We start from the raw sequence: 27498 nt of genomic DNA on the forward strand, positions 1-27498 counted from the left end.
TTGCGCCAAGAGGGAGAGGATCTCGTGTGTCTTGCAGCCTCCAATACCTCAAGTATATATAGGGGAAGGGGAGGGGCTGCGCCCCCACCTAGGGTTCCCTCCCTAGGGGTGGCGGCAGCCCCCAGATCCCATCTGGGTGGCGGCCACAAGGGGGAGAGGGGGAGGCGCACCTGGGGTGGGCCTTAGGGCCCATCTGCCCTAGGGTTTGCCCCCCTCCCCTCTTGGAGGCGCCTTGGGCCTTGGTGGGAGGCGCCCCAGCCCACCTAGGGGCTGGTCCCTTCCCACTATTGGCCCATGTAGGCCTCCGGGGCTGGTGGCCCCACCTGGTGGACCCCCGGACCCCTCCGGTGGTCCCGGTACACTACCGGTGATGCCCGGAACACTTCCGGTGGCCAAAACCATACTTCCTATATATCAATCTTTACCTCCGGACCATTCCGGAACTCCTCGTGACGTCCGGGATCTCATCCGGGAATCCTAACAACATTCGGTAACCGCGTACATACTTTCCCTATAACCCTAGCGTCATCGAACCTTAAGTGTGTAGACCCTACGGGTTCGGGAAACATGTAGACATGACCGAGACACCTCTCCGGTCAATAGCCACAACGGGATCTGGATACCCATGTTGGCTCCCACATGCTCCACGATGATCTCATCGGATGAACCACGATGTCAAGGACTTAATCAATCCCGTATACAATTCCCTTTGTCTAGTGGTATGATACTTGCCCGAGATTCGATCGTCGGTATCCCGATACCTTGTTCAATCTCGTTACCGGCAAGTCTCTTTACTCGTTCCGTAACACATCATCCCGTGATCAACTCCTTGATCACATTGTGCACATTATGATGATGTCCTACCGAGTGGGCCCAGAGATACCTCTCCGTTTACACGGAGTGACAAATCCCAGTCTCGATTCGTGCCAACCCAACAGACACTTTCGGAGATACCTGTAGTGTACCTTTATAGCCACCCAGTTACGTTGTGATGTTTGGCACACCCAAAGCACTCCTACGGTATCCGGGAGTTGCACAATCTCATGGTCTAAGGAAATGATACTTGACATTAGAAAAGCTTTAGCATACGAACTACATGATCTTGTGCTAGGCTTAGGATTGGGTCTTGTCCATCACATCATTCCCCTAATGATGTGATCCCGTTATCAACGACATCCAATGTCCATGGTCAGGAAACCGTAACCATCTATTGATCAACGAGCTAGTCAACTAGAGGGTTACTAGGGACATGGTGTTGTCTATGTATCCACACATGTATCTGAGTTTCCTATCAATACAGTTCTAGCATGGATAATAAAGATTATCATGAACAAGGAAATATAATAATAACCAATTTATTATTGCCTCTAGGGCATATTTCCAACATATACTTGCTAAATGATGGTAACAAAGGCAAGGATTTCGACGGTTAGACTGCATAGATGGACATCATTTGCTAGTAGACAGAGTGCTAGGTTAGACTACCTGGGGTTGCTCGACGCAATGGGATAGAGTGTCTGTTGAAAATACGCCCTAGAGGCAATAATATTGTATTATAATATTTCTATATTAATAATTAAGTGTTTATATTTCATGTTATAACTGTTATGACCCTGGAATATGCAATTTAGTGGAAAACTCATATGCACGTGTGAAATGATAAACGGTTAAAATAAATGTTCCTGGTCTCACCTCTAAGACTAGCTCAAGCGTTGTTGGTGATCATGTTTTTTTGGATCTTAGGATGAAGTTAAGTGTAAACGATGGTCCTAAAATAACATTGAGATTATGACATTAGAAGAATGATCATATTGAATCAACCCAAACTTGTTTGTTACAAATTGAGATAATATCGTTTGTAATCAATTGTAATAACACAGAGTATTAACATGTGATTTTGCTCCGTAGACCATGAGAGTATCATAGTCACTTCTTACAGTACAACGGGCTTTGGGGTTTCTCCGACATCACCTGTAACACGGTGATTATAGCGACAACTTATAGGTTCATCGAAAAGTTTGACAAATGATTAGATAGCTCGAGAGTGGGATTTGCTCCTCTGATAATGGAGATATATTGTTATGGCCCTCTTAGTATGTGATGGCCTGGCTTATTACGAATGATAGACTACTCATATCAATAAGGAATTCCTTCTTTTCCGGGAGCCCATTCGGACAGAACTCCAAAGTTAAGCGTACTCAGCTTGGAGTAGTGTCAGGATGGGTGACTGACCGAGAAGTTGCTCCCGGGTGCGCATGAGTGATGACAAAGTGTGTAGAAAAGACTAGTATTGATCTGTGGGGCCAGTTTAGATCCCGCCAGGAGTAACGACCACCGGCGGGTGTGTCCGGGGCGTTACAAGTTGGTATCAGAGCCGACCCTCGCGGTTACACGGATGGTTGCGGATAGGTGCGTGGTCATGTTGTTCATGACGTTTGTGATCCGTCGTGGCACACGGCATGGCACATGTACTGGACTGGAAGCACAGACGTATGTGCCAAGAGGGAACGTTCCTGTGGCCCGACGAGGATGTCGGTTCCTCTGAGTGGGGGTGTATGTGATGGCCTGACTTATTAGGGATGATAGACTACTCATATCAATAAGGAATTCATTCTTTTCCGGGAGCCCATTCGGACAGAACTCCAAAGTTAAGCGTGCTCAGCTTGGAGTAGTGTCAGGATGGGTGACCGACCGGGAAGTTGCTCCCGCATGCGCATGAGTGAGGACAAAGTGCATAGAAAAGACTAGTATTGATCTGTGGGGCCAGTTTAGATCCCGCCAGGAGTAATGACCACCGGCGGGTGTGTCCGGGGCGTTACACAGTATGACGACATCCATCATCGTCTGACCAGAAACATGGTGACTATGTACGGGGATGTCGGAACACGATAACGAGAAAAAAGAGCAAAACCGGTAACGAGGATAACAGTGTAGTGAGCATGTGATTACTCAAGAGGATACTAATGCATCTCGGGTTTTGTGAAGTATCGCCAAGCAAAGGAAACATCACATGATAACCAAAGATTCACCCAAATATCATCCGTGTGCTCATAGGGATCGATATGGACATCCACAGTTCCGTTGTCGGTCATTGAACGAAGGGGTTTCGTTCATGTCTATGAGTTACCGAACCTATGAGGTCACAAGCTTAAGGCAATCATGATCTGCCGAGTGTTAGGAGGACGGGAGTATCGAGGATTTATTTATGGAATTCTTTTATTAATATTCAAAATAGTTTTAAGAGGAACCAGAAGCATTTCGGGTTCACCGAAAGGGTTTTGGAGAGTATCGGTAATACCGAGTATTACCGATAATTAATATATAGGTGGAAAATGTTTTCGATGATGTGAATTATATATAAAAAGTGTCTAATAATTATTAGAAGGCTTTTATATTAATTTAAATATCAACGGGCCTTAAAATACAAGAGACGGGGAAATAATTGGGCCACCAAGGCCCAAGAGGGAGAGGCGCCCCCTTCCCATAGTGGGAGGCCGAATTAGGGTGGAGGAAGGACTCCCCCTTCCCCCTTTGGCCGACGCAAGGGGGGGTCCTTCCCCTCCTCTTGGCTGCCCCCTCTCCCCTCCAACCTATATATACATGAGGTCTTGGCCCCTTTTGAACACACAAGTTTGGAGCCTCCTCCAGTCTCTCTAGTTTAGTTCTAGTTGGTCCTAGTTGATCTAATTAGAGCTAGAAAAATCTTCTAATCCTCATAATTATAAGCCTATTGTGGTTCTAATCTCCTACCTCTAATTCTCCGACAACGATTAGCTCTAGACGGTGAAGCGCTGCCGAACCGTGAAGGTTGCACGCTTGCAACTAAGTAGAGAGGCCATGCTTTCGGTCTTCGGTTTAAGGGACTGTTCATGGGTGGTTCGCGGGATCATTCATCGACGGTCGTGGGACTCCAAGTATGATCTACACCGACACGTTCTTCTTCCGCCGCAACTCGTTGACGGTAACAATCATGATCACAACCTGTTATGCATATTCATATTGATCTTGGGTGTGCGTAGGTGCCTTTTTTTGTTTTCTACTATGTTTCACAACAGTGTCCGGGTAAGTGTCTTGGCCAGTGGCCAAGGTCGCTCAACCACTATGGCGAACTATCTTTGGTGATACTCGGAGTGTTCAAACATGGGCTAGGACGATGTCTAGATCAGAGTGATTCCCAATGGTGATAGCTTGGACTCCTATGAGGTAGGAGTCACCGATAAAGATTTGTTAATGTGGATTTTCCCAAACCCTGTGAAGGTTAGAGGCAACCTCAAGGTCCAATGCTAGTGGACTAAGCTCATACTTTGTGGGGGTGAGGTCCAAAGATAAGAAGGTGAAACTTAATTTGGGGGTACGTCGTGCTCTCCACGCTTCTCCAATGAACATTAGCTTCCCTCCAAGGAAGTGAACTTCCGAATACATCTTTGTCTTCTTTGCTTTGGTTGTTTCCATCTTATATCATTTCATTTGTGGTAGTAACTACTTTTTGCATGCTCATCATATACGGTGTCACACTTAGTCATATAATTGGAGAACTTATTTATCTACAATACCCTATTTTCTAAGAAGGATTGAAATTTGTAGTCCCCTATTCACCTCCTAGTTGATATATTAGGCCATTCGGTTGGTATAGGAGACAATGACACTTTATTAATTGTTTGCTGCCTAAAGAGTAAGATGACGAACGAGGAGGGAGCTCAAGTAAGCTTTACCGTGTAGGGGGTGCGGAAGACAAAGTTAAAAACCAAACTCACAACCTCCATATGTGCCAACATGAAAATGAGCTAGCCAAGCCCTTAAATTCATGTCCCTTGCAGCTTCTAAATCCTCTTGCCAAAGAGGTTGATAAATCAGAGGACAATAACATCATCCAGTGAACCTGAGAATTTTGTTGACATACTTTACCAACATATCCCTCCACCTACGCCCCTTCCACATATTCATAACCTCGACAACACACACATATTGGATGGAACATGTTTTTCTCATTGTTCTCATGGAGTATCATTGTTGTAGGGAAGCGACCATGGAGCTTCAGGGTTCGTCTCATCGTCATTGAGTGTCACGAGCCACCGGAAGCAGATATGATGCCAAAAATGCGAGTTCATCAACCCAGAAGGAGTAGGACATGTCTGCCCCAACTAGAAAGACTTAGGACGTGTTTGGTTCAAGTTTTAAACAGTAGCTGCATTCTGAACCCAGCCTGGTTGAGCAAAAATAGCCTCAAATGCGTCATCTACAAGTTGTTTGGTTGCTTGCATCTAGGGTCCCTGCATTAGGTAATACGTAAGTGCACTTTGTTTGGTTGCCTACATTGGCCCAAGCGGCACATGAACACGGTGTTTGGTTGCATACGGCGTACATGCATGGTGTGCTTACCTTGTACCATAGTTGGTGAGCTCACCCACAATGATCACACCTAGCACACCAATGCCACAACACAACAATGGCGATGAACTGGGCGAAGATGATGAAGTTCTTCAACTTCAGCCCAAACTGACGATCCACCTTAGCACCTTCCACTTTGACACCTCCAACCTTGCCACTGTCAACACTCCTGCCTCCGTGCTTTCGCACCCAGTCGGAGTAAGCTTGTTCTGCTGCCTGCCTAGTCTTGAACCCTCTATGGTTGTTGTTGCTATACGATGCCACTTGTGCACTGGCTTCTTCCCATGAACTGTAAACCCCTGGAGCCTTACCGATGAACACGGCATACCACTTACCCTAGCAATGCACAAGAGCAAGAGTTGAAGCAGCAAATCAATGGAGCACACAAGTAGAGAGCAAAGTAGCACACAAACAACAATGGAGCATAAGAGAAAAAGTAAAGCATGCATGATCATACGACATAGCAAGTTCTACCTAGCACTACCATCGTGTCATCCTACCACCACATCCAAAAGAGGGTGTCGTCCTAGCACCGCAAGTTCACCATCATCGTGAGGGGTTAGTATGTACCACCTCACCAAAATATACAGACCATCAAATAGTTTTCCAGCCCTAGCTACACAAAATGTATGTCGTCATCGTCATCGCCGTCGTCGTCGTCGCCACTGCCATCGCCGTCGTCGTCGTCGCCACTGCCATCGCCGTCGGGGATCATGCACGCTCACAGGCAACACTACTCTAGTAGTAGTGCTTGCCCAGCCAGCTCCTGAGCCACAACAACCTATGAGCGTCTGCCATGGCAACAAACCCAACACCCTGGGACTTGTTGTCAAGCAGGTGGATGAGAGCTGCCATGAGAGCCTCGTGGCCGAAACCACCCTGGGTCATGACAACGCCATATAGGTCAGGGTGGATGTCGAGGGGCTTGCACTCCCTGATGGCTGTTGCCACCTCCTTCACCGCCTCAATCATGCTGCAAAAGACATTGATCACCTCCTCCATCAGGCCTCCTCTCTTCCTCTTCCTATCATGGCCGGGGTCACATGGCTTGTCAAAGGGCTTCTCAAAGGGTTTGTCAGGGCCATCAAGGACCTCGACGTCTGGGGTCCCAGGTAAGTCTGGCATGGGAGAACCAAGAGGCTCCCCCGAGCCCATGGCACGCTTACTAGTTGCCAGCCCGAAGGAGAAGATGTGATGCATCTGGCTGTAATTCTGTATGGGTGTGTTGAGGAACTCAGCGTTCCTTGGGTGGTCCTAAGAATGAAACACAAATGTTGTTACTTGCGATTAGGAGTAGGCAATGGTGGATAGTATGAAAAAAGGGCTATGAGCTAACCGCGACATGGCCGGCGTAGTGCTCTGCCTCCAGAACTATGGAGCAAGTGTTCTCATCCCATGAGGCGCCGCTAAGGTCTCTCAGCTTGAACACTTGGATCCATCGACCTCTCCACTTCCTCAGGTGGTTGTACACCTGGGTGGCGGACACCTTCTGTCCACAGAACTCGAAAACCCGCTTCGCAACGGTGTTCAAGTGCACCTCCTTGAAGCCCTTGTCAGTCCTAACTCCACTAGAGATGAGCTCACACATCTTGTTCAACACGAACGTGGACATGAACGACTGTCACTTCATGTTGTTCGACCTACCATCCTTCTTTGCCTTTGTTGTTGCTACCTTGAGTGCAGCGGCAACAACAGTAGCAGGAGGAGTTTGCTCAATGAGCACTGCACATAGATAAAATCAGACGCGAACACCTCTGAATCAGGTGCCATCTCAGACATAGACTGCGAGTCCTCGACAAACGATGGAGCAAATTGGCTGTCGGACAGGATAATGGCCTAACTAAGATCTTGCGTCTGCGTGGTCATGCACTACAATCGTATCACGCATTGACAGTAGGCATAACACACAACATACCGGACAATACATGAAAGTAGTAGCATACATGTACATGGTTCATCCCTATCATACCAAGCACATGCTTCATCACTATCATACTGAACACATGGTTTATCGCCATCATACTAAGCACCGGACAATCTATGAGGAGGAACATACATCTACAACAAACAACATGCTACAAATGGACCACCAATAGCTACAAATCACAGATCTAAGCACGAATCAACACAAGCACAAGGTTCAACTTCAAACTCTACTACTAATCTAGCCTAACACATGCTTGAACATCTAACCCTACCACAAATTGCAACTGCAGCATAGCAATCAACCATATGAGCTCACAGATCAGAGCACTAATTAACCATGCATCTACATCAAACCCTAGCTGCAGCTCAGATCTAGCTAGAAGGAACATAGAGAAAAGGGGGATTGAACTCACAAAGGCCATGGCTGCAACTCGAGGACGAGGGGGGAACGGTCGTAGAAGATCACCGCCGGCCGGTGAAGTACCGCCAACATCGTGGACCGCCGTCCGATGAAGATGCACCGCTTACCTGCTCGTCGGTGCCGACGCGCGTCGGTGGGAAAGCTCGAAGGGAGAGAGAATGGTGGCGGGAGTTGGGACGGTGAGGGAGAGGGCTAAATAGGGGCGGACTCGGCGGGAGGTGAGCCGAAATCCTCCCGCCGATTTTTCGGCGACGCGGGCGAGCTCGCGCCATCTCCTTGGTCGCACAAGGAGAGAAGCGCGTCGCCCTCCCCTGTGTTGCCCGAGCCAGGCTCGCGAGCTACTGCCGATTCGGGAGTTTCCCCTAGGCCTGGCCTGGAGGTGATTTAAGTTTCATACCATGCGGGCCGCACAGTAAATGCAGGCAACCAAACGGGCCAATTTCTTCCCGCACAGGCCAGTCTGGGGCATATGCAGGCAACCAAACACGCCCTTACAACAAGGATCTTGGTGCTCATCCTTTCAAATACCATCCAAACAGCCGGATGGGTGGGTGGGTGGGGGGGGAGGAGGGTTGGGGGCTCAGGTCTCCAACGCTCTGCATGACTTCTTGAAACATCCACCCTAGTCATCACCTACACAGGCGAACACTCCAGACGAGTTCAAAACAAAAAGCGATAAGTGGCCGCTGTAAAGGTAATAAGAGCACACTTCGCTTAGAATTAGAAGTTAGAACCACTCACTCTCGCCATCATGGTCCACATCGAAGCCTCCCTCGATCTCCCAGCTGGACTTCACCCAGCTGGACTTCACCTCGCATTCACAGGTGCCTCCCAGCTGGAGTCCACCCACACTCACAGGTGCGTCCCAGCTGGAGTCCACCTCGCATTCTTAGGTGCCAGCCGGCGCCGTATGTTCCAAAAGCCAGCAAATTTGTTTTTGGACAACATAACTGACTTGGTAGGTTTTAGCCAAAATTAACTATGTTAGTGACATTGTTATACTCCTATTATATAATAAATAAAACGGGCTGCATGTAAATATTTTTGTTTTGCCAGTTGGCCAAAGTGCTGTGTGCCCCACACACTCCCAGTTCCCCGTTCCCGTCCCATTTTCCTAGCCGAAACACATCCATCTTGACCGACCCACCGACAGCGGCGCCCCACCGGTCAGTGCGAAAAAATGGGGTTCCCGCCCATGGGCGCCCCCCGCTCAAAACGCAACCCACCCGACCACGCGGACGGACCAGTGGCACTAGTACCCACCCGCGGTACAGCACTAGTATATCTAGCTAGGTCGAAGAAAACAAACGCGAAGGCCCAGTAAAAATTCTTCATCATCAGCGGAGCGCTGGTGCTCATGCCACTCATCACCCCTCGTCACTAGCAGGAGGCGGTAGAGTAGGGTAGGGTAGAGAGAGCGAGCGAGAGAGGGGGCGGCGGGGAGGCAGATGCGGGAGATCCCACGGGGGGTCGCCGCAGCCGGAGGAGGAGGAGGACGAAGAAGAGATGGACACGCCCGATAGGCCCCGCGCCGGCGCCGCCGCCGGATTCGAGGTCCGCTTCTCGGCCCGGGCCCTGATTATTTCCGGGGGATTTAGGGGGGAGCGATTCGTGGGGGATCGGGCTTGCGGGCTGGGGGTCGGCGGCCGGTTCGCTCCTCCGGTCCGTGGACGCGCGTGCGTGGATTTGGTAGTGCGGTGGGCTGCCCCCTTGTTTCCGGGGGGTTCCGGGTGCTTGGATTCGTTCGGTGGGTTAGGTCTAAGGGGATGCATTTGGTGTGCGATTAGGGTTTTCATTCTGGCATTTAGTCAGCACTTTGTGGATGCTGTATTGGTGAGATTTAGGGGCCTTTCCTGGCGGTAGAGGGGCTGGGGTTTGACTTCATTTCTGAACAATCATGCAATCTCCAATGATGTTATGGGCGTCCTCCCTCGGGATTTTGTCCATTCTTATCAAATGAACAGATTTGATTGTCGATACTGGGGTTTAATTGTTTGCTTTGATTATCCTCTTCATTTTCCTCAAGTATTAGATGCTCTGATGCGTGCATTGTTAAGAAACAGAGGTTTAGTATGGGAATTGGTTTTCAGATCCGTGCCTTACAGCAATGGCTGCTGATTTAGTTCCATTGTTGGTGGCATATCCATGGGAAATTGAAGTTCTTGCCGGCTATTCATACTTCTGACTAGGGATTCTGCCTTCAGCTTGGACACAGAGTTTTATTAGGAGTACTACTTGATCATGCATAGTTGCATACATGGTTGTGCCAATAATAAATGATGATACCAGTGTACTTTGCCTGGTGCTAGAAAACTTGTAGTCCTGATGTCCCTCACATTCTTCACCCTTCATTTCATTTGGTTGTGATTGAGAACTCTGTTCACCAGGCCTTTCTTAATTCTGTTAAATAATGATGTGCTAGTGGTCTACAAATTTAGGATTTGATTGTGCCAGTGCTCCACACTAATTTTCTTCCGCAGCATTGGGTTATTTTGCATATTTACATGAGTCTATAATCTGTAGGTCAAGGATAGTTGTTTGTTTGCTAGTGTAACCTATGATTGATCCATAATTGGTACATTCAGGATTCGCCCACCCTCTGCATTTGTTGATTTTGTAACCTTACTAAGTTGGATAACATGTACATTTTCTTGCATCTGAGCTCACTTTAATACCTGTGAGGAGATGAATATATGCACTTTCAAATCCTCTGAAAGATAATCCAATAGTTTGTTTGCTAATAAGATTTTTCCTACCTGCAGGACTCCCCCGTCTTCAATTTTATCAATAATCTATCTCCTATACCACCTCCTAAACCTCAAGACACATCACATAATGTGCACCTATTCAAGTCGTCTGACTTGGCTCCTGTTTCTTCAATCTTTGCCTCACCCCATGTCAATCCACCAAAGGAATCTAAACTTCTGATAAGGTAAATTTGTATTATTTTTGTAACCTGTGTTTAGTTTCATCCATTTACGCTTAAGGTTTACTATGTCTTTTCATATTAACCAGGGATGATTCTGTTCAACTTTCTCAAGATTCAAACTCTCCTAATAGTGTCAGAACTCGACTAGGGAGTGCTATTAGGTTGATCAAATGCAAAAACATTGTTTCGGAGAATTGCAGTTTCACCTGCCACCTAAATCAGGGACCTATTGATTCTTCTGCCAATAGATCAAACTCTACAAGTAAATTGCCTCAAACCATCCAGTTTGTTGGTGACAGTTCAGAATGTGGTAAGAATCAAAATGCTGATGGTAAAAAAGATCTTGCTAGAGATCAGGAGGGCATAGAACTAGAAGGCGCCCTCCTTGATCACACTGGCCCAGATAAAATCGACTCATCACAACCTGGAAGAATCGTTCATGAAAACCAACAATGTGAACAACAAAAGGATGGATTTACAGCATATGATGGGGATTACTTGATTACACACGAATCAAGTATGGATATGCTGAGATTAGCCCCACCATGTGAGACAGATACACAGTTAGTGAATGAGACACTAAACGCTGATAATGTGTTCTCTGGCAATTCCTTGCTGACCGATGGGCCAAGTGGCTCTTACATCAGCAATGCTGCACATGATCCAAATCTTTACTGGGATGGAACGGTTGAAGGGCCCACGACAGATTATACCCCCCAATTGCTCCCTGGTGCTTGTCAAAGTCAGTCAGTGTCAAATGATCAAATCTGTAATGCAGTTGAAGAGCCCAGTGATCACATACCAATCGACCAAAGTGTATGTATACTTTTATCTTCTTTGCTGCTATGATTGTTTTTGGACATGGTCCTCATATTGGCTTACAGATGAATAATAGTTAGGTGTGTAGTTTTCTAACTGGATGAGATAATGGTTATTTACCCTGGATGTTACATCTTGCAAGATTGACAATTAAATGTAACAGAACCGAAAGTTTATTCGGATTCTGCTTCCACTTTGACAATTTGTTGTTGATATCTTAACAACCTTAGCATTAAGGTTTAGCTCTCTGCACTCTTTATTTTTTAAATAAATCTAATCTTGCATACATTGCATATTGCTGGTTCTTTTACTACCTGTCACTAATCTGGCTGAAGAGTCAATGTTCTTATCAGTTATCACAGCAAAATACTTACTGTTCTGGCAGGCCTTGTCACAGAATATGCGTGGTATGCGAAGGCGTTGCCTTTTCAATGAAAAGGCTGGGGCTGTTAACAAAGCTGCCAAGAAGACCTCGGATCGCCATTCTGCAAATACAACTACCCCCAGATGCAAAACTAATTCTGGTGATAAGCCTGTGCGAACCCCTCCATGTGCATTGCCTGGTATTGGCTTGCATCTGAATGCCCTTGCCCCAATATCAACAGACAAAATAGTCCCCCAAGCTGCTCAATCTTCCATAAATCAAGCCAGCAACTTCCCCTGTGCTGTCAGTTCTTCAACATCTGAACCAAATATTGTAAATGAAGATTCCTCTCAGGCAATCGTGGTTGCAAATGCTGATGAGTCTGGTCAGGGCAGTCCCAAGAAGAAAAGGTACAATGTCTATGCCTGTCATTTTATGTCACCAGCACCATTTTATTGGACAAATCATGGAAATGCAATATTACCATGCAGACACAAGTTTGATGATGGTGATGGGACTTCATGCAAGCGTTGTAGCTGTAAGAAGTCAAAATGCTTGAAACTGTAAGGTCTCTTGTACCTTTTCTTTGATTTCAATCTACTGGATGCCACAAGATTAATCCAAACATGAACAAGTTTGAATATTGGTTCTCTAAATGTACTGGCGCTGTTTATGCACTTGAGGTCGAAGATGCAGGTGTGCAGGGTTATCATGCTGTATCAGCTGCTCCAAATTTTGCTGTAGATAAATCACTGTAGCCTCTACATGATTCTCTAGGCTTCCTTTTATAGTCATCTCCCTCTTATGATTACCTCATTTATCACTGCATTTCTGAGCTGGTTAATATTCAACATTTTCTTTAGGTTTTGTGCTTGTTGTGATTCGCTGCGGAGTCTAGTTATGGTAATCTTTACAGGTTTTAGCAAGATTTTCCTGTTATGCCTTGAACAAAGATGTTTTTGAATCTCATGTAGTTACATCATCCAATTTAGAATAATGTACCACAAAGATAAACACAGCCTTGTTAGTTGGCCACATAAGTTTATTCTTTTTTTCTTTCTGCTGGGCAGGTAGCTGAATAGTTAGAATTTGCGGGTCCTCCAGCTCTTCAAATTTTCAGTTTTTCTGTGTACCAGTTTGGTCACATTAGCGATGCTTGTTTTGACTGAATTATTGTCAAAATTGTACTAAAATTGTTTTCCTGTAATTGTTGCACATTTTGACCCGTGCAATACTGATAAAGGAAAATCCTCCTGACCTATATTTTGGATCTCTACAGATTGTCGGAGATGTCATATAATTTTAAATATCTTATTGCTGAGAAAAGTTAGTTTAGTTTATTAAAAATTACCAATACCTTATACCTACAATATCCAAATCTCTCCGTATCCACCTTGCTGGCCTCTTTCTTAGATCTTCATCTTGCAAAACTGAAATATGGTCAGGAATTTTGCCAATTTATATAGAAGGTTTCCCACAGAAACAAAAACATATTGGTGGGTGTTTTTTGTTTCCAAACCAATAGAAGACTCAGCCTGGAACACCCACAATTACTCCCTCCGTTCCACAATATAAGATCGTTTTTCAACCTAACATAGCTTGCAAAAAATCTTATATTGTGGGACAGTGGGAGTACTACTGTAGTATTTATGGCAAAAATTGGTGAAGACTCAGTCTCCAGCGCTCCATGTGGTTTGAGTCCCAGCATCATCTAAGGTTCTATTTGGCATGACACTATATGGTTGAACTGCTTTTAGATATTTGGGTGTTTAGTTAGCGTTTTTTTTTCATAAGAAGCCAGTTGCAAATGGATACATTATTGTACTTTAGAACATACGAGACTAGGATACTATAACAGTTGTTGGATAACATAACTTTCAACTTTATAATCTGCTCTACTTTAGAGTATAGACTTTTTCACAACAGTTTAAAGTTAAGCACAGCACAGCACATTAACCACAGACTGAGCCTCACAGTCCTTCACCTGTTCTACACAGCAACTGATGGTGGTATACTGACATGATAATTAGTCGTGTTGTAAGGCTTCTATCTTTTCTGATGACATAATAATCGGCATAATTCAATATGAGCAAAGCCTAAAGCAGAAAGCTGTGGTGCACTTGGCTAATACACAGTCACACTCACTGTATCACCACATCTGGTCTTCTAGCCACCCCTATATACTTTAATGAAGGCCATTTTGGTCTCTCATCACTAACTGTGTAAGACTTAAACTAGTGGTGTAAAACGTTCTAAGGGTACAGTGCAACTGACTTAGGATTTAGAGGAATTTAAATGAAGATATCCGGTATGGGTTGTTAGTTGAGCTATCAGCTACTGCGGTCATATGCATAATGAACTCGCTGCCATAGCACCACACCGCTAGTGAGGTAGCAAGGTATGCCTCCCAAGAATACGACCATAAAGGGGAGATGCTAAAATATACTTAAGTATAGATAGAAACAGTACTTGAAATGTCCATGTCTGTGTGAGACTTCTCTTTTTCTTTTAGATATGCACATCAACAACTGCAGATACTATTACTTGAAATGAATTTGGTTTGACTGGTTAAACTATACTTCTTTTGTTAACAAATCAGTTTGATTTTTTAATTATTTTTGTTGCCAAAAGGTGCTGAAAACGCAGACAAATTTAGATGATGCATTCTATCTGATGTATTGATGACTTGGCTAATTCTCATGCAGTTACTGCGAGTGTTTTCATGCTGGAGTCTTCTGTTCAGAACCCTGTTCATGTCAAGGCTGTCTGAATAAGCCTAGCAACATGGAGATAGTTCTATCTACTCGAGAGCAGATTGAATCTCGTAATCCACTAGCATTTGCTCCTAAAGTGATCCGGACATCTGAGCCTGGTCAGGAATCAGGGGTAAGAACAATTCTTTCATATTTTACTTTCTTTCCCTTCACCATCACTCATACCATTTGTCCAACATTGTAGGAGTACTCTAACAAAACTCCTGCCTCGGCTCGTCACAAAAGAGGCTGCAACTGTAAGAAGTCATCGTGTCTAAAAAAGTACTGCGAATGTTATCAGGTACATACTCTTATATGGTTTAATATTCTTTACTTAGCTGGCTAGCGTACCTGAATTTGTATTACTGTACTCTTCATCAAGGGTGGCGTGGGATGCTCCATAAGTTGCAGATGCGAGGGATGCAAGAATGCTTTTGGTAGAAGGGAGGGTGAGCTCCTTTTATCTCTTTTTATATACACTTATCTTATAAATCTGCAAACTTCTGCATGCATCACAGCGCATAGTTTCATCTTTAGCCTTTAGGTTGACAGCACTTGCTTCAGACAAACAAAAGTACAAAACATACCCAACAAGTGTTCTTTGATTTGTCAATACATGTTACTCTCTGAAATGTGCTCTATTGACAATGTTTTGTAGGAACGATGTGATAAGTTTAGTTTTTTTTTTTCCGAATCATGTGATAAGTTTAGAAGACCTGGCTACACTGGTTTAGTTTTAATTTGGACCATTGCCTGCTGAAAATATAACCTGTTTCTGTTAAGGCTGCCAGCCATCATTTCCTTATAACCACAATCACACCCATACTACCACATCATTATTGGTGTGCTTCTGCAAATTTTTGAAATGAAAATATACAGGCAAGACATCTGATGATTAGCTCGTAAATGGGTGGTGTTATTTTGTGTAAAGTAAGATGTCACAGTACATTGTAAACATGTACATACATTCTTTTTAAATGCAATAGCACCAAATAGGCCAATGAGAAAGAAAAGGGATAATCATCTTGGTGGAACCAAAGTTTTGGTACTTGTGTGACTGACATATCTCTTTCTTGTATTGTTCACTGAAATTTTGGTGCTAGCCATTACTGTTAAGTAGAAGGTCGTAAGTCTTCTTGAAATTTTGTTACTAGCCATCGGTATCTACCAGCTTTTGATGTTCCTTTTGTCCATTGAAGGGCTCGGACCGTTAAGCATTGAGGAAGCTAAGCAGGGAAATGAGGAAAATAGTGCTTGTGTGAAGGAAGAAAAAAAGGAAGATGATAATAATCAGCTCGTTATCTGCCCAGCTGCTAATCCAGCTCCTGCTGAGAATGTACTGACAACACCTTCAGCTATGGATATCAGGTTTGTGAGTCACACCTTTGTGGCTTTGCACATATGTTACCATGAAATGTGAACCTACTGTTAGGTAAAATACTGAACTTTGAAGCAATTTTCTATTCTTCAGACCCTTGGCTTCTCTTCCACCTTCAAGCTCTAAGAGGCCACGGTCTACGACAAAGGTCCTCGGACATCCTTCTCGACTATGCAACTCTCAAGCTCCTCTGAAGACGGACACTGTGCTCTCCCCATTTGAAAACTATGCAGAAATTATGTTTGGGGTGGGTACATCAGATAGCCTGAAAGGAGGGTTATCTCCTCGAACTTCTGTCAAGGTCGTGTCACCGAATAAAAAGAGGGTATCTCCCCCGCGCATTGGTACTGGGTTGTCTCCAATTTGCAAGAGTGGCAGGAAGTTGATCCTGAAATCCATCCCTTCATTCCCTTCTCTTGGTGGTGATGTAAATAACGCGGATACCAAGACCACCTTGCCAGCTCCTTGAATTCATCAAGCATTTGTCACTGAGGTAAACCTTTATCTTTTCCTCGTCGAGATGTAAATTCAGTTTCCAGTCTTTATTCATCCAGTTAACAGCTATTCCTATGCAGGTCATTTCATTAGTTCCTTGTTGATTCCCCAGATGGCCAATGCCTCGTAGCTGCATCAGCTCCTTCATCCTTGAGAGTTTAATGAACATCCAAGGGAGTTTTATTTCGCCAGTTCTTTTTAGAGCCTGATAAGTATCCCATGATCCTATAGTGGACCGTTGAATAATAATGTACCAAAATACCCCCTCGAGAGTCTTCGGCATGCTAGTAATTATATCCACACCTGTGGAGACAGAGTCCTTGTTGAGTTGCACATCCATGTTCATCTGTATAATTAATTTATATATTTTTGAATCTATGTAACTGTAACTGAGATCAAATCACCGAGCCTTAGATGTACTTATGGTCAGAAACCTTTAAGATTTATATGTAAGAACTCTGGGTATTTTGGGCCTTCGAGTATGTGTTTGCCAATGAACTTGATGGAATGTCTGATTCCAGTACCAGTGAAGGAGTCAATTTTGCTCTCTTCCGATCACGGAAATATTGGCCTACATAGTATTAATGGAACTACTCCTATAGAAGTTGTATACGGAGTACTACTAACCACATCATGAGGAGAACGGTCGACCAAGGGATAATAGAAGAATCAACCAATGAGCTACTCTATGGATATATTCCACAAACGGCGAGGTTTTAGATTGTGCAGAGACGAACACAGCGTCTTCCTCCCGCTTTGACACCCTTTGACCACTGTGTACCTGACAAGGCATTGCCTTCTCTTTCACCTATACTCCACAGACGTGAGGCTTTAGCTCATGAAACATGATTCTAAAGAAAGGCTTAAGATGAGCTTGACTTTGAATTAACAAAGCCATCAACTCATCAGGATTACATCTACCAACATTGAAACGAAAAACCAAAAGATACATAGCGATGTCTAAACAGCTAACTTGGAGACCCCTGCAAAAAAAAAGTTTCGTCTAAACCACTAACAAAGATATGGGAACAAAGGCACTACTGTAGCTAGAAGTCAAAGAAGCCATCCACAACGAGTAGACCACCACATAGATACACAAGCAAGACCTTGAGGAGGAGGAGGAACAACCTGTTGGTAAAGAAGCACCTTTGTCAGCTCCATGAGGTTTGGCCGACTCGGTAATGACCTCTTTCATCCCCGAAGGTGGCTCCCTGCCCCCTTTACCCTGTCATGGAGGGCGTCGATCTGTCGAAAGATGGAAGACGCCCACCCAAGGGCTAAAGCGTGAACCAACGCCGCTGCCATCCGGAAGACCAAACTAAGGCATCGCCACCGTACTTACTTCAAGCTCAACCAAGGGAAACTTTAATGTTGATTAGGCACCCGCACACGAGGAGAAGCAACTACATGGCTAGGTTGTTGATGACAAAGCAACAAAGGAGTAGAGGCAAGCAGACAGAGTTAAGAGACAACACCAAGTCCGCAAAGAAGAATCCTGAGCTCACGCCACCCCTGGTAGGTCATGGCAACCCCAGGAGGGGAACCTTTTTTTTAGAAAAGGAGGATGACCCCCGGCCTCTGCATCTGGGCGATGCATACGTCCACTTTATTAATTATTGTCATAAGACCTTACAAAGTCATACAAAAGTAAGACTAAAGCCGCCGTCTAAGCAACAAATTGTCGCTATACCTATCCAGTTGATGAAGGGGCGCAGATAGCCTGGGCCTAATACCAAACAGACATCGCAGCCAAGCCTAACATCTAAGACCTGAGACCCCAACCTACCCTCTTGCTGGGTCTGGGGCACACACTGGTCCGGCGTGCTCTCAGAGGCCGCCGCCGCCAACTGCCACCGCTCCATCTTCAGAATTGTACTGATGCATCAACCTTGCGCCAGGAGGGGAACCCTATCCCATGCTCGATTGTCCTCCGTAGGACGCCGGTCTCAGACGAGAAGGGATGACCATGAGCGGCCAGAAAAGAGGCAAATAGGTGCGGCCTCGCCGCACCAACACAAGCACACAACCTCCGACAACGTCGCCACCAACCACCGAACAACCAGACCAAGCACACTGGCACCCAAAGCGCATCGAAGGCGACACCCACTTGAAGGTGACGATTCCCACATCGTCGCTCTGCCCAATCCAGAAGTAGGGGACGATGCTGTAACACCCACGATGCGGCTATATCTCCCACGTGTCGGAGCACGACTTAGATGCATAACCGCATAGTAGGCATGTCGCAAGAGGGGGTAATCTTTACACATCACATGTACTGAATAAGAAAGGGATAAAGAGTTGGCTTACAATCGCCACTTCACACAATACATAGATATAGCATACATCATCCAGAATACAATCAAGGTCCGACTACGGAACCAAATAAAGAAAGACAACCCCTAATTGCATAGATCCCCGATCGCCCCGACTGGGCTCCACTAATGATCAACTAGAAAACGAAACAACACAACGGACACGATCTTCATCGAACTCCTCCTTGAGCTTGGTTGCGTCACCTGCACGGTTATCATCGGCACCTGCAACTGGTTTTGGAAGTAATCTGTGAGTCACGGGGACTCAGCAATCTCACACCCGCGAGATCAAGACTATTTAAGCTTATGGGTAGGAAAAGGTAGTGAGGTGGAGCTGCAACAAGCACTAGCATATATGGTGGCTAACTTACGCAAAAGAGAGCGAGAAGAGAAGCAAAGCACGGTCGTGATCTAGAAGTGATCAAGAAGTGATCCCGAAACTACTTACGTTCAAGCATAACACAAGAACCGTGTTCCCTTCCCGGACTCCGCCGGAAATAGACCATCACAGCTACACACGCGGTTGATGCATTTTAATTAGATTAAGTGTCAAGTTCTCTACAACCGGACATTAACAAATTCCCATCTGCCCATAACCGTAGGCACGACTTTCGAAAGTTCAAAACACTGCAGGGGTGTCCCAACTTAGCCCATCACAAGCTCTCACGGTCAGCGAAGGATATTCCTTCTCCCAGGAAGACCCGATCAGACTCGGAATCCCGGTTACAAGACATTTCGACAATGGTAAAACAAGACCAGCAAAGCCGCCCGAATGTGTCGACAAATCCCGATAGGAGCTGCACATATCTCGTTCTCAGGGCACACCGGATGAGCAATCCGTACAACTAAAACCAACCCTCAAGTTTCCCCGAGGTGGCGCTGCAAGGGTCTCTAGTTTGGACCAACACACAGAGGAGCACTGGCCTGGGGGGGGGGGGGTTAAAATAAAGATGACCCTTGAGTCTGCAGAACCCAAGGGAAAAGGCTTAGGTGGCAAATGGTAAAACCAAGGTTGGGCCTTTCTGGAGGAGTTTTATTCAAGGCGAACTGTCAAGGGGTTCCCATTATAACCCAACCGCGTAAGGAACGCAAAATCAAGGAACATAACATCGGTATGATGGAAACTAGGGCGGCAAGAGTGGAACAAAACACCAGGCATAAGGCCGAGCCTTCCACCCTTTACCAAGTATATAGATGCATTAAAGTAAACAAGATATAATAATGATATCCCAACAATAATCATGTTCCAACAAGGAACAAACTCCATCTTCACCTGCAACTAGCAACGCTATAAGAGGGGCTGAGCAAAGCGGTAACATAGCCAAACAACGGTTTGCTAGGAAAGGTGGGTTAGAGGCTTGACATGGCAATATGGGAGGCATGATATAGCAACTGGTAGGTATCGCGGCATAGCAAAAGAGCGAGCAACTAGCAAGCAAAGATAGAAGTGATTTCGAGGGTATGGTTATCTTGCCTGCAAAGTTCTCCGAGTTGACGTAAGCTTGATCCTCGTAAGCGTACTCAATGGGTTCCTCAATCACGTACTCGTCTCCCGGCTCTACCCAAGGCAAGAACACAAGCAAAGGACCAACAATCAATCACGGTGCAGTGCACAAGCAACATGATGCAAAACACGACATGATATGCGGGATGTGATATGCAATGCATATGCGAGCTCCGAAAGGAAAAGATTGACCCAGGCCTCAACTTGGCAAACCAAGTGTGCCGCTAGAAAGATGAGTTGATTTCGGTCGAAATTGATATAAAGATCACCAGAATCGGATGCATGGTTTGCAAATGGCAAGCAAAACAAAAATGGCACAATTCTGCGATTAACAGCACGATGCCAACTAGTATGCAACAAGAAACTAAGCTACTGCACCCCAACATAGCAACAAATCACATGGCAGTGATCTACTCAAGATGCTTGACAAAAGATGAACATTGAGCTACAGCTAAATCACACAAGAGCAGGTTCAAACAAGCATGGCAAAAGTGCAAAAGATAACAACATCACAGACTTAGTGAAAATAACAACATGCTAGGAATTAATATCAGGAAGCAATGTTTAGAGCAAGATAACAACATGCTACTGCAACATATCATGGCAAAACAAGGCATGGCATGAATCTACTCAAAGCATATAACAAAAGCCCCTTACTGACCATAAGCCAAAAGGGCACATAAAATATGATGGCACCCATGTAAACATAGCAAGTTTCGTTAACAGATTCAGACTTAGCAGAAAACCGGACAAGGCAAAAACAGAATTATGAAGGCATGTTTGCGAGCTCGATGCACTCAACACAAGCCATTGCATGATAAACTAAGCATACTACCAGCAAGAAGACATGTTCATGAAGCTAACCAAAGCAAGAACAAACACATAGCATGCATGGATCAACTACAACAACCTTGGCAAAATTGATTAACACGTAAACAATCTGCCAGGAACATTTTATAGCAAAAGTAGAGCAAGATTGAGTCATGCTAGGGCACTCCATAAATGCAAACAGGGACATGGATGGATAGAGCATAACCATATGTCCAAATCATCCTTATTGAACATACTCAAAAGAAGCATGGATCTCACTGTAGCAACATGAATTCATGGCATAAAAATAACAACATAGCAAAGACTTAGTGAAATTCTAAGTCCCTGAGATCAGCATTATCACGAGAACTACTTTGCATGCTTGTGCTAGTCACCACATTGATCACAAAAATACATGGCATACACCCCTGTAAAGATGGCATGGCATAGCCCAAAACACATGTAGAGCTCATGCCCATATGTAGCACACAATAATCATGGCAAAAATGACAAATGCTCATAATCTGATAAGAATCATGAACTAACATTTTACAACACTCTTGCAACAGTCATTTGGGCATCAAGATGGACTCAAACAAGCATGGTACAATGGAACAAAATGAAGAGCACAACCTGATGAACATTTTGATATATCATGCATGCAAAACAGAGCTACGAGTGAGAAGTTATGGCATGATGAACAGAGGCATATATCATGAAGATCCGAGGACTTGGAGAAATTAGACCTCGCAGAAAGTCAACGCGGGACAAGGACGAGCGGGAAGGAGCGGTCCAGGCGCGGGGCGCGGCGTTTGGTTGAGATCCCGGTGGATCTCATCCCGATCCACCGGGTCCAACCGGCGGGCTCCGGCGACATGGCGGCGCCGGCGACCGGCGGAGAAGGGTGGCGGCGGCGGCGTGCTCCGGGCGGCGGACGAGGGCGGCGGCGCGAGGCGAGGCGGTGGCCGACGGCGAGCGAGCGGGGCGGCGCGGGTGAGGCGAGCGGGGCGGCGCCGGCGAGTACAGGCGGCGGGGACGGGCGGCGGCCGGCGTCAGGGATCAGCGGCGGCCGGCGTCAGGGATCGGCGACAGGGAGCCGGGCGGCGCAAGGTTCGGTGGCGGTGCGGGATCCGGGCCCGGGCGGGCCGGATCTGGGCCAAGCGGGCCCGTGGCGGTGGAGGAGAGAGAGGGAGGCGCGTGGCCGCCTCTGATTGGCTGCGCGCGGCGGGGACGATGACGTGGCGCAACGCGATTTGACGGAGTGAGGTGGCCGGCGGTGGTGGACATGTCCGGTGCGACGCGGACGTGTCCGGATGCGCAGAGGAGGAAGATCTAGGGTTTGCACCGCGAAATTCGGAGGGAGAGACATATATATAGGTAGAGGGAGCTAGGAGAGTCCAAATGAGGTGCGATTTTCGACCACGCGATCGTGATCGAACGACCGAGAGGATGGAGGGGTTTTCGATGAGTTATTGGGCCACTTTGAAGGGGTGTTGGGCTGCAACACACACAAGGCCTTTATGGTTCCCCGGTTAACCGTTGGAGTATCAAACGGACTCCAAATGGCACGACACTTGACAGGCGGTCTACCGGTGGTGTACCAAGGCCGCTTGGCAAATCTTGGTCCATTCCGAGAATGTTTAACACCCGCTCACGAAAAGAGGCAAAAGGGGGCGCCGGAGGACATAGGAGTGTCGGATCGCAAAACGGACAACGGGGAAAATGCTCGGATGCATGAGACGAACACGTATGCAAATGCGATGCACATGATGACATGATATGAAATGCATGACACGCAAACAAATGACAAGGCAACAACAGCGAATAACTGGAAGACACCTGGCGCAACGGTCTCGGGGCGTTACAACACTCCACCACTACGAGAGGATCTCGTCCCGAGATCTAGGATGGCACCGGAGGGAAAAAGGAAGAGGAAGAGAACAGGTAAAACTAAGTTTCTTCTTTGACAAACGAGTGAAACCAAAGAACCTTGAAAGGTTAAACCATTTCAAGATAAGAATACAATGGAGATGAACGAAGTTGAAAACACTCCGCTAGATAAGAGGAGCAAGGAACATCATGAGAACACTGTAGGTTGAAAGACATGAGAAAAAGGGGTTGCAATGGGCAAGAAGTACATGCAAGCACTCTGATTGAAACGAGATGTACAAAGAACGATAAGGATCAATTATGACAACACTCCGGTTAAAACAAGATAGAGACGGAATAAGAATGATATAATTTGGACAACACTCCGACTGTAAATGGAAGGAATTGAATATGATCTTGACAAGATGAGAGGATACTTGAAAAAGAGGACACGACACTCCTGTTGAAAGGATGAGCATGAAAAGAACATGATCTTTGACAAAAATGGGATGATGGGTGAAGAAAGCAACATCATAATGCCTCCGGAACGAAAGAATAGAAGTTGGATCGTTGGAAAGGAAAGAATTGAGAAGAAAATGAAAACTTCTACCACAAATGAGTTTGGAAAGCACCCTTCCAAGAAGGTGGGCTTATGGAAAACATCGCAAAACTAAGGTGAAATTCTGCCACTAACGGAAACAAAAGATTGGATTGATATGAACAAGGATACGAGAAACTTAATTCACTAGGAGGGTAACTGAAGAACTTGGGTCATTTATAAGCACCATAAATAGCAACGATCCTTAGGGAAAGCTTTAGGTGAAATATAACCCAAGATAATTCCAAAGAAGAGATTGATGGATTGAAAAGATGTTTTGAACGAAGAGAAAATGATGGATTTTAGACATGTCACTCTTGAAAACATGTGAATCATGTAACATGAAGGAAATTATCAACAATGACGTAACACCACCTCAAAAGATAAGAGGAGAAATAATTGCACTCCAGATTGCAAGATGAAGAATGCTTGAAGTATATCTTGACGGATCATAGCTTCGAGAGTGAAAGTGCGTTATATCGACTAGAGGGGGGGGGGGGTGAATAGGCGATTTTTATGAAAGTCTTCAAAACGTGGAAGTTTCGAAGACAAACGATAGAAATAAACCTATTACCATGCAGCGGAAGGTAGACTACACTAGGCAAACCATAGTCAAGTATTCAATGAAGTGAAAGCACAGTGACTAATAGCAGCTAGGTAGTAAGGATCAGGTAGGAAGATATTATGAAGCCAAACATAACACGCAGTCACTCAGTGAAGACAGAAGATAGTTCAATCATACAATGACTTCACAAGGACCAACAGTAAGTAAAGGGAAGGGAAGGATGAAACCAGTGACTCGTTGAAGAAAATGATTTGTTGGACCAGTTCCAGTTGCTGTGACAACTGTACGTCTGGTTAGTGCGGCTAGGTATTTAAACCTGAGGACACACAGTCCCGGACACCCAGTCCTGAACACGCAGCTCAGGACACCCAGTCCTCACCGTATTCCCCTTGAGCTAAGGTCACATAGACCTCGCCCAATCACTCTGGTAAGTCTTCAAGGTAGACTCCCAAACCTTCACAGACTTCGTTCACCGGCAATCCACAATGTCTCTTGGATGCTCAGAACGCGACGCCTAACCGGCTGGAGGATTCACAGTCCTCAAGTGTAATAAGTCTTCAGATCACACAGACAAGAAGACTTAAGTGATGCCTAACACTCTTAGGCTCTGGGTGGTTAGGGCTTTATCCTCGCAAGGAATTCTCTCTCAAAGGCTTCGAGGTGGGTTGCTCTCAAACGACAAAAGCCGTACTCTAACTCTGAGCAGCCAACCGTTTATGGTTGTAGGGGGTGGGCTATTTATAGCCACTAGGCAACCTGACCTGATTTGTCCGAAATGACCCCGGGTCACTAAGGAACTGACACGTGTTCCAACTGTCAGATTTCAAACTCACGCGGCAGCTTTACTTGGGCTGCAAGCAAAGCTGACTTGTCCGACTCTGAACAAGTTTCGCTCTCATAGTCTTCACTCGAAGACATAGGTTTTGGTTAAGCATCACTTCAGTCATTCTGACTGGTTCTCTTGGACCCCACTTAACAGTACGGTGGTTCCTATGACTCAACAAAGAAGAAAAAGAACTACGAAAGATCTAAGTCTTCGAGCTCCATAGGCTTCATGCGATGTCTTCTCTTGTCATAGACTTCAATGTGAATATCTTCATATACCACCATTGACATCAATGTCTTCATACATTTTTAGGGGTCATCTCTGGTAGGAAAACCGAATCAATGAGGGACTTCTACCTGTGTTATCCTGCAATTCTCACAAACACATCAGTCCCTCAACTAGGTTTGTCTTCAATACTCCAAAACCAACTAGGGGTGGCACTAGATGCACTTACAATCTCCCCCTTTTTGGTGATTGATGACAAACTAGTTGAAGTTTTCAACGGGGAATATAATATGTGAAATTGTAAAGAATAAGGAATTGTCTTCATAAGTTGCAAGGGCTCCCCCTGAAGATGTGCATATAAGTAATTTGCTTTTGGAATGCAAATGCACATGGCAGGTTGTGCTTATGGAGATCCTCTTCAACTTATGATGACAATCCACTATGCAAGTGAAGGTATGTGAAGATAATGACATGCATAATGGAAAATGGACGTCTGCAAAATGATCTAAGTGCGGAATTTATCGTTGCACATGCGGAATTTATCATCGCATCACAAAGTGGCAAATAAGTAGCAGACGACCATCGAGTTTAAGTGTTACAACTCAAAGAACCAAAAGTATCAAAACGAGAGTTGTAAACATGAAGCAAAATATAAAGCACCCGCCCATATGGACCCGCTTGAAGACTATCAAACTCATATGCTTCTCCCCCTTTTGTCAGTAAGGACCAAAAAGGTTTGAAGACATAGAGCATCTACTCGTTCCCATGAAGAGTAGGTGAAGCAGCAGGGTCGTCGGTGGTGTTCGGCGGTGCAGAAGAACTTGGAGCAGTGTCGAAGCGTGCTGAAGGAGGTGGTGGTGAAGTAGCATCGTCTTCATCCTCGATCACTCTGGCATTCACAGTTGTAGCAGAGGAAGAGAACTCAGAGTCTTCAAGAGATGGAGTTCGTCGCAGCACTGCCCTTCGAGGAGGTGTGGAGTCAAACTTGAAGCGCTCAGAGAAGCCATCCTCTTGAAGATCATCTTCAGAGCACATCAGCGTCAGCCCCTTCCATGTGCGTCGAGAGGTTTCATGGGCAACAAAAGCATTCTTGGTGGCAAGATTGCGAATGCGGTTGACATGAGGCCTGTGCTCAACATGATAGTCGAACTGAGGACCGGTAGCAAGTGCAGGAATAGAAGCAGTGGGATCAGTGGCTTCGCTGACTTCTGGTGCTTGGGTTGGTGAAGGCTCCACATTAGCTTCAGCCATGACAGCGTCAGTGGCTTCATTGTGTTGATGGTGGCAGCCTCAAGATTTGCAACCTCCACTTGACGAGCTGGAGGGTCGGTCACAGTCACGTTCTCCTCGAGAACAGCTTCTTGGTGGGACAGGGGAGTAGCAACTTGTGGGGCTTCTTCTTCATCGGCTGATGCAGCCAGAATGTCTTCAGCAGCTTTAGCTTCAGACTCAGAGACTGGAGGCCTTGGTCCTTTGCGAAGCCTGCGCAACGCTGGCGACGCCTGTGGAGTTGGAGTTGGCTGGGCCTCAAAGTCTTCTTCCTCTTGTGGGCGATCAGCCCATGAAGCATCCTGAGCAATTGGCGTCAGAGGACGACCAATGCTGATGAGTTCGCTGTGCGTTAGCACAGGCGATGACACCTGTTGGTGCTCGAGCTGAGGAAGGACTGCATCATCTTCAACATGGTCATGGTGACCAATGTCTTCAGCAGCGATGTGATCAGCTGCTGGAAAGTCTTCAGCTTCATGAGCCTCTGTGAAAGCAGGCTCATGGACAGTCAGTTGACGTTCTTGCGGTTCAGCGTCAGGGTGAACCATGGAGATGGGTTCAACAATCAAGGGCTCTGTGGGAGCAGCCCGTTCCTTCTTGGTCTTCCTCTTCTTCTTGGAGGGGGCAGTAGCAGAGGCTTCAGGATGTTTCCTCTTCCTGGCTTCAGCCTCAGCAGTCCTCGTCTTCTTCAGCTCTGAAGCGGTTGACCGGGCCTTTGGCTTCGAGCCAGTCATGCTAGTTGGGAAGACAATGAGATCTGCTTCCTGCCTTGGTGCGTTAGGTTCGGCCACAATGGGATTCTTCTTTTGCTTAGCAGCCATCCTGGGATCAATGCCCGGACGCCCAAGGGCCTTGCGCTTCTCAGCCTTGTTGTAGCCTTGCACACACTTGTCAGCCAGGCTCTTCATGCGCTCCCGAGAACCCTGAGCTTCTGCGCGTTTCTTGAGAAAGGCTTCTTTGAGCTCGTGCAGCATAATCTTGAAGTTTTTCACCTCTTGCACGCTGAGTTTGGCCATATGCTTCTTGAACTGAGCCTTTTCATAGTCA

The 27498-nt window shown here is 45.9% G+C and overlaps 1 protein-coding gene across 2 annotated transcripts; it reads left to right on the forward strand.

The window, feature by feature from the left end:
* The first annotated feature begins 9000 nt into the window (after window positions 1-9000).
* Window positions 9001-16949, forward strand: LOC125507872 (protein tesmin/TSO1-like CXC 2). 2 transcript variants are annotated; one of them, XM_048672396.2, is made up of 11 exons: window positions 9001-9289; window positions 10498-10667; window positions 10751-11480; window positions 11881-12257; window positions 12339-12410; window positions 14553-14733; window positions 14806-14901; window positions 14983-15049; window positions 15800-15968; window positions 16072-16471; window positions 16554-16949. In XM_048672396.2, exons 1-10 carry the CDS (start codon window positions 9242-9244, stop codon window positions 16445-16447), a joined length of 2286 nt encoding a protein of 761 aa, XP_048528353.1. In that variant the 5' UTR covers window positions 9001-9241; the 3' UTR covers window positions 16448-16471; window positions 16554-16949. The 2 variants fall into 2 exon arrangements, with proteins under 2 accessions (XP_048528353.1, XP_048528352.1); XM_048672395.2 differs by having other exon boundaries at window positions 9003-9289; window positions 11869-12257.
* Window positions 16950-27498: the final 10549 nt, after the last annotated feature.

Source organism: Triticum urartu, chromosome 5A (genome assembly GCF_056163025.1).
Source record: "Triticum urartu cultivar PI428250 chromosome 5A, HENAU_Tu73, whole genome shotgun sequence".
NCBI classification, from domain to species: domain Eukaryota; kingdom Viridiplantae; phylum Streptophyta; class Magnoliopsida; order Poales; family Poaceae; genus Triticum; species Triticum urartu.